General features: G+C 32.5%; 1 protein-coding gene across 1 annotated transcript in view; it reads left to right on the plus strand.

Moving 5' to 3' along the window:
- Nucleotides 1–22,867, plus strand: part of LOC140440630 (O-acyltransferase like protein-like) — a 78,179-nt gene that overhangs the window by 17,535 nt on the left and 37,777 nt on the right. The window contains exons 3-4 of the mRNA XM_072530997.1: nucleotides 9,322–9,494; nucleotides 20,509–20,677. Coding sequence (XP_072387098.1) covers nucleotides 9,322–9,494; nucleotides 20,509–20,677 — 342 coding nt within the window. The remainder of the gene's footprint in view (nucleotides 1–9,321; nucleotides 9,495–20,508; nucleotides 20,678–22,867) is intronic.

A 22,867-nucleotide genomic window follows, 5' to 3' on the forward strand; every position in this document is an offset into this window, starting at 1 on the left:
TAAAGTGATATTAATTTAAGTCGTCATCTAAACATTTACCTATTTATAAACAAAATTTTTGATCCCGTATCAAGTATCTGTACCTTTTTTACCTTTAAGAAAACCTTAAACCAAAACTAAATTCAATCTTTGATGTTCTATTTTATTTTTCGTTAATTTGATAAATGTGCGTGGATGACAAAAAAATAGAGCATATCTAAAGACAAATCAAGCTGATGCACAAGAAGAGTAAAGGAGGAATACTGGACCCTAAGAGGGAAAAAAGATTACATAGAAGGAAAAAAAGGGCAATTTGGAGAAAAGCAGTTAGAAAACATAGAATAGCTAGGAAATCAAAACGAAACTTAATACAGAAATATAAACAACATAAGTAAAGAGTTTAAGTCAAGAATAGGGAGCTGTAAGGATAAAGAGAATTATTAAAATTAGAATTATTCAGAAGCGCGGCATATAAAATTAAGATAGCGATGATGATTTCCAACCTCCGATAGGAGAAGGAACCTGAAGAAGAAGGATAAAGAAGAAGATATCCTAAGTGATAATCATGAACCAATCGGTTAAATTTTTCGATGCAAAATGTAACGTCTATTATATCGTAGAAGCAGATAGCACCGTAGCAGACCAAAACGAATAAGAACAGATCGATACAAATCTTAGTATACGCTAAAGACATCGATATAATAGGACGCAGCAAGCGAGATGTTAAGCAATATTTGCAAGAATTGGAAACGACGGCGAAACAGGTCGGTCTAGTCATCAATTAAAAAGAAACCAAGTACATGTTGGTTACTGAGGATCCTATAGCAAATTAGTAACGGAAAACAGCAATTGGAAGTCATATCTTTAAACGTGTTGACGGCTTCACATACCTTGAAAGAAATTACAACAACCGAAGAAATTAAAAGACGAATAAACCTTACAAATAGGGCATACCATGGACTCAAAAAACAATTCCAGTTAAGAAATATTCAAAGAAAAACTAAAATTATTATATGCAAAGCACTGTTAAGGCCGGTCCTTATATACTGGGAGAAAACATGAACTCTAACGCAGAAAAATATAAAACTTCTGGGAATATTCGAGCGTAAGATACTCCGCAAAATATTTGGAGCTATAAACGATCAAGGGTAGTGGTGCAAACGATTTAATTTTGAACTATACCATTTCTTTAACGAACTAGTAGTCTATTAAGACACGGCGACTTAGATTGGCCGGACACATAATACGAATGCCTGACAACATGATTGTTAAAAGCTAACGACAGGAAAACCCATAGAAAGAAGAAGCAGTGGCCGACAGCGAATAAGGTGGTTAGATGGAGTTGAGACTGACTTGGGATACTAGAGATTAGAAGAAGGCAATACGTTGCCAGAAACCGAACAGAATGGCGACTAATCTTAGAAGGCCAGGATCTATAGAGGATTTTCGAGCCAAGGATGATGATGATGATGACAAAACATTCCGACTGGGCCCTGATTCTTATTTAGTGTGCGCCTTCTTAAAAAGATGAAGTTGTAAAATCTACTAAAGCTTTTTCTAGTGTTAAATAGATAAAACAAGAAAAAAAGGAAACAAAAATATTAAATACAATTAAATATAATGATAAAATCTATTAAACAATTGATTTACTGACAAATATTTACTGATTATTTATCTATCCTGACAACTAAACTGCCCTACTAAGAAAGAACCCCGTATCTCCAAAATTTGAAAAATTGGGATATTTGCACCATATGAATAATTATGATTTATATAACATATTCACATAGAGAAAAACCCGTATTTTACATTTCTAAATATTTTATGAAAGAAAATAGTTTCCCCGTAAACGCCAAAAATGATTATTATGCTTAGTATAAACCTGGCATTTAACGCTTCGTAGTAAAAACCTGGTATATGCTCAGCAGATACGGGTTTTTAACGTAGGATAAAACGATATGCAAGGTTTTTTCTAAGGAATAGAGCAACACCGCTAATAGTTTCCACCGCCAAGTGGAACTATCGTTAAAGAAAAAGAAGAAAGTTTATGATTATCATGATTTCGTCGAGGCCGTTAAAACATGTAATTTGCATCGTGTGGTGGTGAAAGTCGGTTTACGATTTTATTATCTGGAAAGACTTATCATCACAGTCAAAACTAAAGAAAACAGAGTCACGTATTTACCTTATCACAAATTGTTAAAGTAATTGTGAAGAGAGAGAGCGAGATATTACACGTTAAGACGATAGCGAGGAGTTGATATAGATGGACTTTTTGCAGGCCAGAGTATTAAAATTTGGGATAAAAGACCCCACACCTGTGACGAAACCTTCTGGGATTGCTAAGAAGAGAGAATAACAAATATTAAAAAATTTTTAGGTCAAAAAAAGGTCAAAATATACCGGCGAACCGCCATCAATTTTGGGAAGAATTGCCAACTTCCAATTAATAATAATTTTCGTTTTGTATTTTTAAATAAACGTTTTTCGTAAATAGTTATGTTTTATTCAACAAATGTTCATAAAAAATATTATTAAAATATTTAAATATTTTGCCTTTCGAGGTAGTTATATAAATTTTATAATAATTACATAGTTAAAACCAAGTTTAAGACAAATTTGGATAATACGTGGTTTTAGCTAAGTATACTTGACATAATTCTTTGCTTTGTTAGCCCGTATGTCGCATAAATAATGTCCATATGGTAATTTTGCAATTTTTTTTTGAAAAATGTTAACTACGATACTACACACTCTACCCTAAATGATTTTGTGTTATTATTGTACCAAAAGCACAGGGGATTAAACAAAAATCTTTAATCACGTTTTCCTCAAAACTCGCTATAGTGGAGATACGGGCTTCTTTCTACTAGGACAGTAAAGCTGCGCAGCTCAAATTAGATTCGTTTCACTAAAGAACATATCTACTACTTTAGAGAAATTATGAAAAAAATTAATTTTGTAAATTAAATTATTTTCTGTTCCGTTTCAAAAACTTTATATTTCCACAATATTGTACAAAATTTACTCTCTGTTTACGTTAGGGTAAGTTCACATGGCAATGTCCTACACGCTTTTTTGCAGGATTTGATTTTAAATGTATAAAGAGCCGATGATCACACGATTCAACTTTTATTCGAAAAAAAAAACATACCCGCCGCGGTTTTGCGGAAAACATAATGAGAAATAGACGTTTTTATTGGATCCGCGTATTAATAAACCTTTATATTGGTATTGAAAGCGTCGCGTCGTCGCAATTATAATAGACAATTTTGGGTGCATTGTGTAAATCGAGGAGCAGAACGTGCCAAAACATTTAATAAATTTTATAGTAGGCTAAGAACCGATAAGAGTAAGTTTTTCAATTACTTCCGGATGTCCATAGCAAGTTTTGACAATTTATTGATGTTACTCAAGAATACAGGATTACAGAAATAAAATACAAATATGTGAAAGTGTATCAAAATTAAAATGAAACTGACTATATGTATAAGGTAAGTTTAAAAATATGCGTTTAATGATATTAATCATTAATTCTTGAGTAAAATACCCTCCTTGACTATTTGATGCAGCGCTAGTGAAAGGAAACAATTAGTGACTTTCATTACCCAGACTACATGATAAAGTGCTTGTGAAGGGTGACAATTAATGACTTTTTTTACCAAATACTGGTACTGAATGATTTTGACGATGATTTCTTTTGATATTTAATAACAACTGTAGAACTCCCATTTGAAATTCGAGAACTTGATTGTCATCAATTAGTATCCAATGTTGGTAATATTCATTTAGTTATTGCCAGAGTATAACGATTTTATTTCTGTTTGGGAATTATTCTCCTGATCTTCGGATTGCCCATTACTATTTTCTATGATTAAACTAGTAACTGTCTTCCTATTTTGGATGAGCTTCTACACAAAGCTTAATAATTGTTGGCTATATACATAGGGTTTCATAGTATTAGAGCCACCTGATCTTTTTTGTTCCTGAATTTTTTCAATAGAACGATTATAATTATCCCTTATATGCGTCTATTTTCCAATAAATAGTTAAGCTTTAAAAAATTTAGTATTGCAGTTTATATATTCATTCAAAAATTATTTTATTTTGTTCTCTTAATTTATTTTATCCTTGTTTTAGATATTTAGCATCAGGTTGTTCTATGAAGGATTTGCATTATTTCGATAAAGTTTAAGTATCAACTCTAAGTGAAATCATCTGGAGTGTTTGTGAAACACTACAAGATGTTCTACAACAAGAATTTATTCAAACGCCGTCTTCAAAAGAAGAATGGATAATAGTGGAAGGATTCTAAAAAAAAAAAGTAATTTCTCTCATTGTTCGGCTGCCATTGACGGCAAATATAAAAGGATTTTAAAACCCCCTGATAGGCAGTGTTATTGGCAGTTGTTGATTCGTAATACAGATTTCTCTATGTATATATATATATATATATATATATATATATATATATATATATATATATATATATATATATATATATATATATATATATATATATATATATATATATATATATATATATATAATATGTAGGTTCATATGGTAAAGACTTCGATTCAACAATTTTAATTTAAAAAACTCTGTGTTATGGAAAAAAAAATACTGATAGTTGTTTACATACACCAAAACCAAACCTCTATCAAAGTCTGGAGATCGTGTGCCTTTCGTATTTGTAGGTGATGAAGTATTTGCTCGACATAACAACTTATTACGCCCTTTCAGGGTAGATGTGCGTAAAAAAAATTTTAACTACTGTCTGAGTAGAGTAAGCAGATACGTAGAGTGTATATAGAAATCATAAAGCCATGCATTGTATTGCACAGTTATTACGTTTATGAAAAAGATAGCTATAACTTTGACGAAGGGACAAGTACTATATTTAAAAAGAAAACACTTAAACTACATGAAACGCACAAGCAAATACCATGAGATCTATTTTTGCTGACTATGTTTTATCTAACAGGTTGACTGCCATGTGCACCAATATGGTGCACACTATCATATTCCTAATCTTGTTTGGGAAAATCAGTATGTCGGTCCACACCTTATTGTTTGTTAAATCGGCTTCTTGTTTAAATATTTTTCATCATTTATCGATTATCATTATCGAAACATTATTTTGAGTCTTCTACAGTATTTTTTTGCAATATACAACAAAAAATATAGTATGTGCACCAATGTTATACTCATGGCTTCATAGACCTGACTAATTTAATTTGACCTTGTTCATCCCGATTCGGCACGAAGTTAATGCGGTCGGCTCTTGTCAGTGTTGAACTATTTATAAGAATAGCAGCTCTTGTTAGTTGATTGACGGTTCAGCAAGATGGATGACCGGAGAAAGAGAACGTGTATTACGAGTGTAAATAGAGATTCCTACGCCTTTTATAGCAAGTGAAAGCAAGTTTGATGATAGTGATTTAGACTTTTACAGACAATTTTATAGCGAATAATGACGATGCATTAAGTAATAAAGGGAGTGATAACTCAACTGACCCCGCTAATCCACCCAGAGTAGCAAATAATACTCTTGTCAGGTAATTTTCATAAAATCATTATAAGTAGAATGACTTTTCTCATATTAACTTTTTTTATTTATTTTTTAGGTACTGTATCTGATTGGAGCAGACCAGACGCCTCAAAAGTTAAAAATATGATCTACATTAATTTATATTTAAATGGGAATAAGCCACAATTAAAGGTTAAAATACGTTTATTGACGTTTCAATTTCCACTTCGGAAATGGTTCTAATTTACTAATGTTTGTATTTTGAGAACGATTTCCGAAGTGGAAATTGAAACGTCAATAAACGTATTTTAACCTTTAATTGTAGCTTATTCCCATTTAAATATAAATTAATTTAAAATGTCACAAGAAAATAGCTTCAGAACAATATTATCTACAATAAAAACAATGAAGATGTAGGTATAAATAACGATATTACCGAGACTTTAAACAATGGAAATCCAATTGATATTTTGACCTATTCTTGGATGATAATGTTATTTCAATGATTGTTCAAGAAACCAATCGCTACTTTATTGAACGGCTAAATTCTCCGAATGTTAAAAGATTTTCTCAAGTGCAACAATGGATTCTCACTAACAATGAAGAAATCTGCACATTTCTTGAATTTGTATTATGGATGGCACTTTACCAAATGCCTTCAATTTCACGTTACTGGAAAAAAAGATAACTATTTGTGATCAGTAAAGTAAGCGACTACATATAAAGAAACCGATTTGAACTTCTACTTAGTATGCTACATTTCTCTGATAATTCAAAAGCACCTGAAGGCAATAGAATATATTAAGGCCAAAACTTAATTGATATGATGATAACAAACTTCAATATAGCACTCTGCTTAACCCAGTCTGTATTTATTGATGATTTCTTTTTTAGACAGACTTCCTTTTCGTTCATACATTCAGAATAAAAGGTATCGTTACAGAATAAAAATATTTAAACTTTGAATATTTAAAAGAAGCAGTGGACGATATGCCAGTATCAAAGAAATTGTTTACGGAGTTAATGTCTCCTTATTTAAATTTTGGACGTACATTACTTACTGACCATTCGCAAAAAGACTGCTTTTAAAATTCTACTCATTTTGTTGGGACACTACGTGCTAATAGAAAACAAATACCAACTGAAGTAGTAAAAGAAAAGTTAAAGAACAACAAAGTTGTTGCTCGTCAAAACGACTGTGGTATTACAGCTCTTAAACAGACAGATAAAAAAGATATTTTGTTATTAAGCACTAAACATATAGATCAAGTTACAGAAGTTCATGCTCGAAGTGGTATAAAATCTAAACCATGTGCCATAATACAATATAATATCGGCAAATCTGCTATTGATTTATCTGACCAGGTGGCATCCTACCATCGAGCTGTAAGAATGTCTGTAAAATGGTATTGAAAAGTTTTATTCGAGATTATTCTAAATACAGCTGTAGTAAACGCAATGTATCTGTATAAATCAGTGACAACACAAAAAAAAATGAAAATTACAGAATTTAAAGAAGAGTTGGTAAAAACTCTTCTAACAAAAAAGACAGCAGAAAGTTCTGAAAATATAAATCGTCACATTTTACAGAAGACAAATAAAAGGGGAATATGCCAAAATTGCTATACGAAAGTCACGAAGAAGGAGGGTCAAAAAGAACACAACAAACTTGTAAAAAAGTGTGGACATGTCCGATTTGTTGTAAATACCATTGCACTGATTGTTTCTTTCAATTGCATTAATCCGTATTTTTGATGTGTTTTTATTTGACGAATAAACTATTTTTTTTCGCTTAAAATAGTGTATTATTTTGAAACATCCTTGCCAAAAAATAATATTTATATAAAATATTAAGTTTGTGCATCTGTACAGGTACATACAATAATTGACTACATCAGCATGGTGTGCATCATGTAAAGACTTTGTCGTTGGCAAATAGTGCTGTACCAATATGGTTCACAAATATAGAATGGCAAATAGTACTAAATCAGCTTGGCAGTCAATCTGCTAGAGAAGGGATCGTACTATGGCAAACTGACTATATTTTGCGTAAAGAGAATTTTGTAAATTATAACTTGTTAAAAATTATTTTGTAACTTGTTAACATTTACTTAGTAAAGAATATTTGGTTTTAAAATTACAATTATTACATTATTTTAATTAATATAATACATACCGTGATCTTGTCTTCACTTTTCATTTTCTGATTCAAAATCAGGATGTATTATCAGTAGTAATATCCCTAGGACATTGATAACAGACGAGATAATTTCATGACAATCGAAAGCTCGTTCCTTGGTAACAGCACGAAGCCGAAGGCTGAGTGCTGTTACCAAGCAACGAGCTTAAGAAATTTGTCATGAAATTATGAGGCATTCATCAATGTCCGAGGGATATTCGGCGGATAATTTTTCGAAAAAAAAAATCATAACTCAACATAACGAAACATTTATTTATTAAAAGTACAGTTAGTGGAAGTACACTTATTAAAATTTAAGTTAACATTAGATTCGTTGCTGTTCTCTACTATAGAAGATCTATTACCACGCATAATATTTATAATCTTGTTGTGGTGTTCTTGATCGATATTCAAGTATGGTTTTATAGAATTCTGATTGCCATGACCAGTAATTTTTAGCAATTGTTGTTCTTCTACACCACTTTTTGCTAATTTGCTAGCAGCAGTTGATCTATTCGAGTGATTTGTTATCTTTTTCTCCTTTACATTCAAGCCAATTGCTTCAGCAGAAGATTTAGTCCATCCATTCATTGTATTTCTTCCAACAGGTACATTATCGTACCTTTTGTCAGTTTCATTTTTCACAAATATATTTGTGACTGTAGCTTGTATTTCTGGGAATTTTTTCTTTAATTAGCGCATTTATACTTTGAACATTCTCATTGCCGAAACGTGACATTTTGAAATTTATTTGGATGAAGTTGTTAAACTCGATCGTGTTGTCATAGGGATTGAAAATTGCACTGAATGCAATTATCAGTCTAATGTTGACATGATTGGGTGAAATTGTTCCACATGACACAAAATGACGAAATTTGAATGGTTGTTAGAACAGTCGAAAAATTATCAATAAAATTTCTCTCCATCACTTTGAGTTGCAACTCGGTTTTTATAAATTTCCGTTGTTTTATCCAATATAACCGGTCTTTGTTCCACTAACGAAATTAATAACTCGCTATCTCGATATGTATTAAGTAAATTATGTAATATAATGTTAACTTCTCTCTATTTCTTATTCAATAATGAAATACTGAATTCTTCATGTTAAGCTAAGTCCGTTTTTTTGCAGTACAAACGTCGTGTGAACTGATATATGTATAACCAAGGTGCCACTGTTTGTTCGGTAGATCGAGTACTGCAAAAAAACGTGCAGTACATTGCTGTACGAAAGAGACCTTAGAGTACATCTACTGCGATGGACCAACGGCACACATAAACATTATACTACATTTAAAAATGATTGATAGCAAAAATTTTATAGCAAAGATCTAAATACAGGCTTAGTCAATGCAGGAAAAACGTAATAATTGATACGTTTATGGTAAGTTCATGAAACCTGCATGAGACTCCGTGGGTTCGATGAGATCAAAACATGTTCTATATGGTGGATAACAGAATTACCTTGTTTAAAAATATGGTTCGCTCATAGAGTATTGAGTTCTGAAAAATATAGTTGACAAAGAACGTGTGCAGAAACAGTACGCTAAATAGCAAATTGTTACTGGTGATACGTATTTTAAATTAAATAAATGAAAATGTAATATTTAATAATATATTTATGTTTTTTTAGATATTTTCCTTAAAAATAATACGGGCAGTATCATTTTTGGCAATATTTGTAGTATTAAACTTTTTTTTAATATCCTCCTGGTTGTTATGCCTACAAGTCTACAATATATTTGAAGAACAAGGAAAGCTTTCAATAGTTAATGTAGGAAATCTTATTTTAAACAGATATTTTAGGTAAGTTTAATTAATATATTTATACGTCAGAGAGATACAACACTATTTCCATTTTTTCAATTTTAATTTTGACATTTTTACACGCATAAACTTTTATCACTTTATTTAAAGGATTAAAGCACTAGGTCCTAAACTATTTACTAATAGAGATTTTAAAAGAACACCAAGTCCATTTTCACTTAGAGGGATAGAACACCATGTGGACTTAATGTTTTATCCCTCTACAGGTATGACAGGTAGACTGTTAGTAATCTAATAGTAGTACTTTTACCATTTATGGTGTGTTTACAGTTGTTTGTTACTAATAATAAGAATAAGGTACCATAATTCTCGTGGGAGAAAGATTTTTGAAATTCTGAAAAGTTCTGCTATTTTTCTATTGCATTTAGAGGTAAGCTACATTTTTGCTAATTATTTTTAAATTATTAAAAAGATAACCTCAAAAAGTTAATGTAGTGATTTAATATCAACCTTAAACTAGCAATATTATTAAATATTTTACAACCATTATTATAAGCCTTGTTTACTTTTAGAATCAAATAATATACAAAGTACTGATGTTTTAAATAAAGAGCAAAATATTAAGGGTGCCTTGAGTTTTGATAAATAAAATGAGTCTGATATAAACAAAAGTTATAATGAACTACTCGTGGTGGAAATGAAATCGGATCTGCAATACTAAAATGGGCAGATACCGTCATTCCTGACAGTGTTAGAGATTACATACATACTATGGTCGGACAATTGTTATGGCCAGAATAAAAATGTTAGCATTATTATGTGTTTATTTTGGATAATAAAAAATATCCCCAAGTAAAAATCATCACTCAGAAGTTTCTACTAAAGGGTCACATCGACATGGAGGCGGACACTGTCCATGTATCCATGTGCTGATAGAGAGAGAAAAACCTTAACAAAATCTCTACTTTAACGCCCTGGGACTGACAGCAGTTAGTCAGACAAACCCCTCAATGAAATTTTAGGTATTTGTATGATGTCAATACATCTCATAATCCGCCTCTGATTTATAGAAAAAGAGACATTAACAAACAACAAATTTTTTCTGTCAAACTATGTTTAACTGTAAATAAAAGAAAACAGCATGGGAATTCTGTTTTTAAAAAGTAATTTTCATGATGAAAACCACGAGGTTAACCGTGTTAGGTTTCAAAGGCGACACCTTACATTGCCAAAAGATTTGCAACTGGTATTAAAAAGTCCAATACCTATATTACAACAAAATCTATTCACATTACTGCCATAAGTTCCTACATATGGCTATGATTTTTATAAAAACTTAAAGCATACTAGTAATACTAATAGTAACTATCCAGAAGGAGACTTACTTGAGGATGACTGAGTGGTTTGTGCCTAAATTACCATTTTGGTTAAATACATAGATGTATTATTTAGGTATATTTGTAAGGGTAAATTATATGGTTAAATAAATTTTGTAAGTCAAATAATGTAGTTGTTATTGAATACCCCATACTAAGTCTTACAGTACAATAACTTTATTAGAGGGATACAACACCATGTCCATTAAAAAGGTTAAAAAACACAGAAAAATTATTTTTTAATTATAGCAAATGCATTATTTATAAAAAATAGACAGAATGTTTTATTAAAATATTGTTTCAATAACTCAATAAATAGCTGCAGCAATACCTAATACTTTTTAGTAAATACATGTTTAAAACTACTCTCCGGTAAAGTTATGAAAATGGACACAGTGTTGTATCCTTACGAGGTACAGATATATCATTAGCCAAAATCAAATAATGTTTTCCTTATTACAACTAATCCGATTAGTAATCTGCCTTGTATGTATTACGGGCTGCATAATATAACGCATTCATAACACATGAATAGCATGGTATTTTTTTCTATAAGTTTGTGTTCAGGCCACAATCGGATGTATTTATTCTCATATATAGAAAATCATTAATTTAAATTAATCAACCTGTAAGTAGAACATACGTTCGTTGTTTATTTATAAGATTTTATCTAAATTAAAAAACTGTAAGATATGTGGCTAAACGCGTAAATTATAGCCAAATACATATTTTTCCTTTTTGTGTTCTTATTAAATAATTGTATTATAATTACCAGGGAATACGCAGCAATAAAAAAAAACAGATAAACTTGCAAGCAGAGGATCAGTACGAGTACGAAAAAGTTTTGTCCACGACCGAAAAACAGATTTTATCTTGACTTCTCTCAGTGGGAAAGTATATCCGGTAGCACACATGGCAAAATACATATTTCACGGACAATTGCGATAAGGATTGAAATTAACGGGACACCTGCATACAATGGGGTTGTTTCATGGAGATTAAGCTAGAGACTGTGTAGCAGAGAATCTGAAGTAGTTTTTTTTATCCCAGGTCAAAAGTGTCTTAACATCAATTAGAAAATAATTTACATACTTATATAAATAAGGGAATCCTTAATATATAACATAAAATATAACACATTCTAACATAATCTATGTGACAAAAATCTAAGAATTTAAGCATATTAACCTTTATCAGACCAAAACTGTGCAACTTTATATAGTGTATTTTTATGTATGAGAGAGTAATAAAACAATTAATTATGTATGCAAATCCCTAAACTGTTGATACGGGTGACTCAATGAAAAACAGATATTTGTCAACAAGTTTACAGAAGTATATAGGAAAACAATTTTAAATTGAGTATGACCACCAGGTATAAAGGTTGGACCAGAATAGAATACAATAGTTGTGAGGATTACTAATCCCTAAATAAGGTTGCCAGTGTCGGAGTGATGGAGGTTAACAGGTACTAATGAATTTTCAAGAAATGTAAGATGTTTATTTTATTGGTTATATATAACCAATAAAAGTTTAATAAGTACCTACCTATTTGCAAAATAAAGTTTAATTCTTTAGATAAAATAAAACGTTTTATTTTATCTGAAATGAGTGCATTCCACGAAGTAAGGGTTTCAACAATCAAACATTTAATTCTTTAATTCCAGGAATCTACGACAGTAATTGACTAGATAATTACCTTCTAAACTTATTTCACAGAAAATGTGATAGTGGGTTTTTCCATTTTGTAGGAAGGTCCAAGTGGCATATTCAAAATTCTTAACAGTTCACTAAAAGTAGGTACTTCAGTTGCAAGGTGCAGTTTATTGTGTATACTAGTGTTATGGAAAATTTGGAAGTGCCGTGTAAACGCCGAAAAATTGGTCCTCTAACAGTTAATGAAAAAACATTAATATTTAATTGTTTTAAATCATTTACAGACAAACGTTTATGTGAAAGTGTTGATGAGACCGTTGAGTTAGTTAGCAGTACACTTGGTGTTGGGAAATCTACGATTTACAGAGTTATTAAAGAAGAGAAATGTGGTAGTTTTCAAATGCCACGTAATGCTCCAGGGAAAACAAAATTTCAAATAGAATATCATTTTAAAGAAGGACTTCGACGGAAAGTGCATGAATTCTTCTTTAGACAAGAATTTCCAACATTGGATAAAGTTCTTGTCTCAGTTCGAGATGATAAGGATTACCCAGAAATCAGTCGAAGTACGTTATGGAAACTTTTAAAAGAAATAGGCTTCCGCTGGAAAAAGAATCCCAGAAAGTCTATTTTATTAGAAAGAAGCGATATTGTCATATGGAGAAGACATTTTCTAAGAACCATAAAGGAAATGAGAAACCAAAAAAGAAAAATATTTTATCTTGATGAAACATGGATTAACGAGGGTCATACACCAAATAAATTTTGGCAGGATGAAACTGTTACAAGTCAAAGGCACGCTTTTGTAAATAACTTATCTACTGGTTTAAATCCACCATCAGGAAAGAAACGCAGGCTGATAATAGTACACATTGGCAGTTCAGACGGTTTTGTTGAAGGAGGTTTATTAACTTTTGAATCAACTTGTACCGGTGACTACCATGAAGACATGAACGCTGATGTCTTTCAAGAATGGTTCGAACAAATGATAGATCTTCTTCCTAAGAACTGTGTAATAGTAATGGATAATGCAAGTTATCACTCCAGACTTATAGAAGGACTGCCCACAACCAAGTGGTTAAAAAAAGACTTGCAGAATTGGCTGAGTTCAAAAAATATTACGTACCATCCCGGATCTATAAGAAAGGAACTTTATTCGTTGTGTGCCCTTCATAAAGAAAAATTTAAAAAATACGAAATTGATGAAATTGCCAAAAATCGTGGAATGACAGTACTTAGATCCCCACCATATCTTTGTGAATTAAACCCGATTGAACTGGTATGGGCACAGATAAAGGGCACACATATACTCTGGGACGTTAGTAAAAAGTGACACCACGTCAAAACTCACTAGCAAATGTCCCGGGTCAAGAGTCACGTCCTTTATACGCTCGATGAAGTGGCCTGCGTACTTGACGAAAGAATCCGCTTCTTGTGCGTACGGTTGTAACTGATTGGCTAAGAACTTTGCGAGCGGCTGTGTGGGTGATCCGATTGAACTAACTATTGGTCGTAGCGGCATTCCCACTTTATGAACTTTTGGTAAACCGTAGAGCTTAGGGCACCTATATGATTTTTCGCGTGGAATCAGCTTGGGCTGATCCTCCTTTTTTATGTTTGAAACTTTGATCTTGGCCTTCGTTGTTTTTTCCAGATACGTTGTTGGATCTGTGGCAATTTTTTTGTATGCTGTGTCGTTTAGAAGATCTGTTAATTTTTTGTCGTAGTCATCTATATTCATTACTACCGTGGCGTTACCTTTGTTCGCTGGAAGGACGATTATTTCTTTGTTTTTCTGCAAATCTCGCAACGCCTCTTTTTCCTCACGTGTTAAATTTCTTTTCGGTGGTTTGGCTGTCCGTAATATCTGCGATACGTCTTGGCGTATGATCTCAGCTGTTTCCGGAGGTATATTGGTAATGGAACTTTCTACTTCGCTAATAATGTTTTCAACAGGGATTCGTGCGGGTGCTACGGCGAAATTAAATCCTTTTGACAGAACACTCGTTGTGGCCTCATTTAATTCGAGATTCGAAAAATTGTAAACCAATTTGTGTGTTTCCGTCGGTGGTGTTTCCTTTTTTCTCGGTCTTTGTTCGGCTGTTAGACTATTGAACTTTTTCAGTTGTTTTATTTTTGTTAAGTCGGCGTTTGTCTCTGCTCGGAAGTTGGATAGTGTTTCCAGTGTATTCCATAGTATTGGATGTAAACTATTATGTAAAATGCTGGTTTTCAAGAAAACCAGCATTTTACAACGCGGAGTCAAACCCGGAAAAATAGTGACAGCACATATAGCTCCCGCGGAAACCTCAAAACAAACACACACATATATATATATATATATATATATATATATATATATATATATATATATATATATATATATATATATATGTATATATATATATATATATACTCATGCCCAAAAATATAAAATATTTAGGAATTTTCTAATTTTTTTTTTGAAAATAAATTCTGGTCAATTAAGTTGTTTATTGTGGGGAATTGTTTATTTTAACGATGTTTAAGGAACAAATTTAGGTTTTTATGCGGAGAAAATTGGGAAAAAATTATGCTTAATGTTAGGTAAATAAAGTTGTTTTACTCTAAACTTAAATGCTAATTTAAATTTCTTAAACAAGCCTTTTCAACTGAAACAAGTGCATGGTGAATAAAGAGTATTCCCCTCTGGCTTTTATTTCAGCTTGCATGGTTCTCGACATGATTTTTAGTAAATTTTAGACATATTCTTAAAAAATTACATTCCATTTATCCTGTGCAGTAAGCCAAAGCTGTTCTGTCGTATCTTGAAACAGATTTCTTTGTCGTATACGGCGTTCTAGCTGATCCCAAATGTGCTCTGTTGGATTTAAATCTAAGCTAAATGGTGGCCAATCCAATCTTCGAATTTTGACCACATTAAGATAACTACTCACTATAGCAGCAGCATGTGATCGAACATTATAGTGCATTAACATGAATCTGTCATAATAAATGTAAACAACATATGTCAAAACATGATCTTGCAAGATGTTTTAAACGGAAGAGTCACCATTCATTCGGACAATCACTTCCATAAGTGCGGCGCGTTCCTCCCAAATAATACCCCTCCAAAACATTATGCCACTACCTTTAAAACTAACTATCTGCAAGAACGTGTAGCTCGCGAATCGTTCTCCAACTCTGTTGTAAACGTTGTTTCGACCATTTGGTTTCCATAATATGATTCCAGTCGACATTCTACTGAATATATGTTCTTGTAAATCCTAAGAGACGAGCTTTATGATTTTGGAGAAGACGTTGTACTTCAGCAGGGCGTCTAGGCTTTAAGGCTGCTAGTTTTAATCTGTATCTCACTGTTTTTGAGCTCACATTAATTTGTCTGACATTTAGTAGCTCATTTCTGAGGAGCATCGATCTCAATGAGCGATTTCGTATAAAATTAAGAACCAAAAAACGGTCATCAATTGCGGTTATGCACCTTGTACATCCTTAGCGAGTCCTTCGTAGAAAATTTCCTGCCACGTGGTACCTTTTTAAAGTATTCAAAACTGTAGATTGACTTCTCTTGGGACGTCGTGCGATATTTTTTTATGTGTATCCTTCCTCATACAACTTTAAAATCTATGCTGCTTGTGCCTCATCGCAGTTCGAATTAGTGGCATACGTATCTTAAACTTAGTTAAATCAAAGCAGTAATTAATTAAAGTTAATAAATTAAACTAAAAATAACCGATTAAATATAGTATTTTATTTACGCGAAAAAGATATTTTATGATAAAATGCACGAATGACACTGAACGCTGAATAAATATCAAAATAAACGTCAAAATATTTAAAACCAATTGTTTAATATGAGCTTATATTTTGATTGAGTATTTAGTTGCAGTCCATATGTCTGAATTAGTTTTATCATAGACTTATATTTTTATTATTTAGTCTTTTATATCTCAGGTCAAGTTTATAATGTTTTTCGATTAACCAGTGCATTATCTAGTTTTGGGCCTATAATCTATTCAGCTATCTGCCTAAGGTGGAGTTCGAGATATTTTGCTGAGTCTTTTTAAGGTATCTGACGTCCTTCAAGAGATATAGAGAGGCCGTACGTAAAATTGAATGACTTCGAACGATTAAGTTGAATTTTTCAGTCCGCGTTGAGCTTCATCTTTTATCATAGTGACGATGTTATCTACAAATGTGCCGATTATTTTTCCATTCGTTATTAAAATATTTAAAGTATAAAATACAGAAGTGCTCCGCAGATGCTACCCTGTAGTACACCAACTGAGATTGGCTTAAAAGTTGAAAAAACTTCTTCATTTGACATCCAAAATTTTCTATCACAAAGATATGACTCCAGTAATTGACAGATGATCCACGCAGTGGTCTACTAATCTTATAGATGAGTTCTTGGTACCACACTCTATAAAATGCTTGACATGAAGAAATACTGTTGAACAGTACTGTTTTGCTTCAAGCGCTTTTTCAATAAACACATGTTTTACTCTGTGTACTTGTAATGTTGAGTGACGATTTCTAAATCGGAATTTAAATTTAGGTATTTTTGACTAACGATTCGATTCTTTTTAGTAGAAGCTTCTCAAATAATTTGGGTAGGGCTAGTAATAGCGAGATAGGTCTATATGAATCTACTTCTTGTGACGGTAAATAGCTCTTGTCTAGGAACTGTGTCGTACGCATATTAACTGTCTCAACACAAACAAGGCATCCTTTGTCCTTCTTTTTGGCATAAACCCAAACTGTTCTTCTCTTATCGATGTTTTCCACCTTAATCTTCGCTCTACAGTTCTCTTTGAAATTGTTATTGTGTGCGACAATAATTTTATCTCTCTATAGTTCTGACCGTCCTGAATGTCCCCTTTACCTTTATACAACGATAATATCACACTCTCTTTCAACGCATTGGGCATCCTTTCTTCCTTACATATCCTACTCATCATTTTCCACAAAATATTAACCAATTCCTCTCCTAGAGCCTTCCAAACCTCAACAGGTATTATATTAGGTTTTACTGCCTTACCATTCTTCATCCTATTTAACACTTCGACAACTTCATCTCTCTCTATCCTTGGTACTACATTTTCATTTAAGATCCCCCATCCTCTGTCTCTCCTCTGGTGTTCTTCATTTAGCAACTTTCTGAAGTACTTATACGATCTTTGCTTTATTTCAACATCGATTCATAACACTCTTCCATTCACACTTCTTATCTGACTCACGTGTTTCATGTCCTCTGATGACTTTTGGCTTGCTTTAGCAATACTGTATAACCTTTAGGTTATACAGAAATATCGTGCAGACGATATTTCCTTAGTAGCAGCCACAGCGCGCTTTACTTCCCTCTTTGCTACCTTATATGTAGCCTTATTTTTCTCTCTTTTAAACCTGTCATACCTCATTTTAGTCACTTTCTTTCCTCTAAACTTTTGTTGCACTTCAACGTTTCGCCACCAAGTTTCTTTGTATTTAAGAGGCTCTTTACCAAATGTTTTTCCCAGCACTTTCTTTCCCACTGGCATCACAACTTTACTGTTGGCTTTATACCAGTCATTTATCCTATCTTTTCCTCAAGCTCTTTCAGCAGTCCACATTTAAAGACTATTGCCAAATCCTTATTCTTTAACTTATATTACTTTCTAGTTTCCTACTTGATTTTCTTTCCATCTCACCTGTATGTCTGTATCTACTATTACCGGTCGGTATTGACTAGCTATACACTGATCCTTTATCACTTTACAGCTGGTAATCTTTTTTAGCTGACTTCTTCTACACAACACAGAATCTAACTTTTCCTTCCTTCACTACCATAGGAAACATACTGATCTTCAGTCTTCATAAAGAACGTATTAATCACAGTCAAATCCCATTTCACTGCAAATTCTATCACACTATTTCCTTCATTATTTCTTATTCCCATTCCGAAACCTCCATAAACTTTTTCTATTTCCGTTCTTTCTCTATCAATATGTCTATTCAAATCACCTCCAATAAAACACTTTTTGTATGCAGGAATATTGAGATCTGGCAATTAAGAGCCATCCAAAATTCTTTCTTTTCCTGTTCTCCATACCCTAAATACCTGTGTAGCGTTAGCACATATGACGTTGACGTTTTTATTGCCTGTATTCAGTGAAACACGCATTGTTATATCACTTCTGCTCATTGCCGTTACACCGTTACAAGATGTTTCTTCCACTCTTTGTTCAAAATAATACCTTCTCCATTTCTGCCGTGTTTCATGTACAAGAAAACAGTTTTGAAACCACCAAGTCCGGGCCTAAGAAATGTTATCAATGTACCATTGTTTGAACTTTTGAAAACATACTTGACGTACTTTTTAAAAGTACGTCTTCCGCTATGCAGATAAAATTGGGCTTATTGAAACAATTTGTTAAGGCACTAAATCGTAACAGACGAGGGTTTTTGTTTATAAAAAAGAAATTTCCAATGGTTAGTAAGGAGAAATTTAAAGAAAGTATATGTGTAGGAACACAAATACGGGCAGTAATAGGAGATGGCGAATTTGACAACTTACTGAAATGAAGTTAAAGTAAGAGTATGAAGAGCTTATGTAAAAATTTTCTTAGCAATGCCTTACTTAGTTACTTAGTGCCCCCAGAGAAATGAGACGTAACATTTCAAATAGAGTCCAAGTCGACTGGTCGATTACTGTTGACCATTAATCCTTGAGAGCCCAGAGAATAAGTATCGTCACGTTACGTAACGTCATCTATGATCATTGCTACAAAACAATTTAATTTTTGTTGACTAGTTTTATCTAAGCTATTTTAAAACGTTCCGGAATATGTTTGAATGTCGACCTAACAAACCTGATAAAATTTTATCAATTCCAGAAGCTTTTTCCGGGTTATTGTTAGTATTAATTTCTTGAGCAGCTTCCATTAGAGTTATTTATTTTTATGTCAATATCTGCTTGATAGATTGGGGTTGGGTCAAAGTAATCTTTATTTGCATCATGACTCATTTTACCAATTTACTTTCCAAAGCAATTCTGGTTGAATTTTTTAAGGTGGTTACTGATTCTATTGAATTTTCTTTTGTCTTCAGGATTTCTGGTTCTCCATCATATTCTACTTGATTTTTTTCTTTCACTTATCTTGTGCCTAATTTCCAAACGAAATTTAATTTTATATACTGGTTTTTCTTTTTTTTTTTCAGGGATAGCGTTCTTTACGTTGCTCGAGTTTGTTGTATTTGATTTTGACTTGTGTTGTGTTTTCCTATGTTTTTGATGACTTGCACGAAAAGTACGTAGAACTGGTTTGTGATCTAATGTTAATTCACATAGATTTTTGGGTTCGACTTAAGATAAATAACTGTAAGAGGCCAGTAATCTTACTGCTGTCTGATGGCCATTAAGTGGACTCACATGCAGCATAATGATAATTAGAGTCATTACTGTTGATAATACGCAGCAATTCATTCTTTGCCTGTCAATGTACAGCCCCAAACCGTATGCTTTACATTCAAATCTTCCCTGTAACGACTTCGTAGGTGGGCTATTACATAACATTATTAAAAACATCTAATCCTGGTACAGATTTTTTTCGAAGAATTAATTATTGGTTAGTTCAATATTATTAATGGAAGATAATAGAAAATGTGATTTGTTCTGATTTTCGGTGAAATGTATTTTTTAAAGGAACACGATAGGGAGCATTTTCCTGCCATGAAAATAAAAATCTATGGAAAGAAAATCTATAGAATAGGAAAAATTTAATAAATATAATTATAAGATTTTTTATAACATCTCAATTTATATAGTGACAGACAATGCATTTTGTTCTTTAGCCATTCTATTGAGTTTGCAAAAAAAAACCTGAAAAATAGTGTCTAATACTCTATTATTTGTTTTAGTTGCTATTCTCTGCGTTTTTTTTTATTGTATACCCTCCCCAAATACTGAACTTTCGTCGCCTTTTAATCATTATTTTTTAATACCATATGTTATAGTATATTAATTTTTTTTTTATTTTTAGGTTAATATCAACAGTGGTTGTAATTATGCTCACTATACCAACTAGCTGGATGATTCAATTTACAGGGCCTTCAAATTTTGCTGCTATTGTAGAATCTCAACAGGCATGTAAAGATAATTGGCTTCTTTCGCTACTGCTTATAAGCAATTTTAATTATTTGTTTAATATCGTAAGTATATGCCTATATTATAGCCACATATTTTAAATACTTGTCAAAATTATTTTTAAATTTTGAAAAGTTTTAATTAAACTTTTTTGGTTAAAGTAAAAACCAGGAAAATTATTTTTTTGTTCTTATGGCGTCTATCCGTTTCGAATATTGGCGACCACCATGGTTATCTTTACTTGGTTAGCCGCAGCGCAGAACACAGAGTTTTTTCGTCAGACACGCTGTGTTTTCTGTTTTTATCAGCTTCGGTATTTGTAATTCTTTTGGAATTATAAACTTTTTCATTCTAGCTATGAGACCAGTATAACTTTATTATATTTACGACTTTTTCGTCCTCTTAATTTCTGTTTGTAAGAGTTACTCCCAAGTAACCAAATTGTCAAACACTTTTGAAAGTGCTACTTCTTAATAGGGTTACGTATCTTAAATAACTATCCTTAATGACTCGGATATCCGTCCTTCTCCTCGTCATTCCTTAAGCCCTTTCCAGGGCATGGTGATACTCTAAATATTGTTAGCTCGCTATATTCATTGGCTGCCATCCTGTGCTAAATGGACGGCTTTATGTAGGGATTTTTCTACCAGAGTCTTCACTTGGTCTGCCTATCTGATCTTCCTTAATCACCATATGTTTTATATGATAAATAATATCATCGAAATCTTCTTGTGATTAAGACAAATTTATTGGCGTAAGTACACAGTACATACTAATGCCTGTGAGGATATATTAAACCTTTAATGCGGATGTTACTTTCATGTTAAATTATCTCCAAGATTAAACTGAAAAATGCAGTTAATAAGGGATCACTTTATCGTAGAGTTCTGTTCATGTTAAAAATGTCCGATATATGTCATTTTATCACTACTACTACTATCGGTTCACAGCGTTCTCCGACGCCTTCCGACTCCTAACCGCCATTCTTCTCTATTTAACCATAGGCATGGAGGGATTTCTGTCATTTTATCATAACTTTAGTTTTAGTATCGCTGAGTATGTATTGAGTGATTCATTATTTTTTTGCGGAAATTCAAAATAGTCTAGTACTTAAAGAAATTCATCCCTGCCTAGTGTATCATTCGCCTGTCGGAAATCGATAAACAACATGTTTATTGCCAAATTAAATTTATAAAGAGTTCGTATTAGCTAAATAAAAATTATATAATTGTCAGAATTAGGTCCATAACTACATTTTTACTCTAAAGTTAACTTGATATTCTCCCAGATTATTTTTAACTTTGATTTTAAATATGTAGATATACTACGGCATTTGTTCTTTGATAAATACCTTATGTATCATTATAATCTAAGTTTTTTGCCACATTCTTGTAGAAACTTAAAAATAATACCGTTTATATCTGGTGTCTTAATGTTTTTTATTCTCGCTAAAATTTCTTTTTTGGCTCTTTAGTATCGGTTTGATATGCTGCTACTTTACCTTCTTTTGTTAGTGCCTATCCATTTGGGATGTTGGCGGCCATCATAGCAATCCAATCTGTACTACGGGCACCACTGCCCTGAAAAGATTTGTGATTATTTTGAGCTAGCCAGGAAATCCGTCGCCTTTCTGGTCATTGTTTTTCTTCTACTTTTCCCGGTAAAATTAGTTGCAGCAAGCCATATCATTCGCTGGTCTTCATGATGTGACCGAAATTTTCGATGTCATCATCATCATCATCATCATCTTTGGCTCGACAATCCTCTGTGGATCTTGGCCGGCTCTAAGATTAGTCGCCATTCTGCTCAGTTTCTGTTATCTTCTGATCTCTATTATCCCTAAGTCAGTCTCAACTCCATCTAACCACCTAATTCGCGGCCGGTCTCTGCATTTTTTTTCTATAGGTGTTACTGTCGTTAGCTTTTTAGCAATTATGTTGTCAGGCATTCGTATTATGTGCCCGGCCCATCTGAGTCGCTGTGTTTTAATAAACGTTGCGGTTGGTTGGTGTAATTCAAAATTAAATCTCTTGCGCTGCTGCTCTTGATAGTTTAAAGCTCCAATTATTTTGCGGAGTATCATATGCTCGAATTTTGCCAGGAGTCTTTCATCTTTTCGCGTTAGAGTCCACGTTTCCGCCTCATATATAAGGACCGGCGTTAGCAGTATTTTGTATATAATCATTTTAGTTTATTTTTAAACATTCCTTTAGTGGAATTGTTTTATTGGTAGTAGTCACTAGCGAGCCAAGGTA

The sequence above is a fragment of the Diabrotica undecimpunctata genome, chromosome 5, assembly GCF_040954645.1.
Source record: "Diabrotica undecimpunctata isolate CICGRU chromosome 5, icDiaUnde3, whole genome shotgun sequence".
NCBI lineage: Eukaryota > Metazoa > Arthropoda > Insecta > Coleoptera > Chrysomelidae > Diabrotica > Diabrotica undecimpunctata.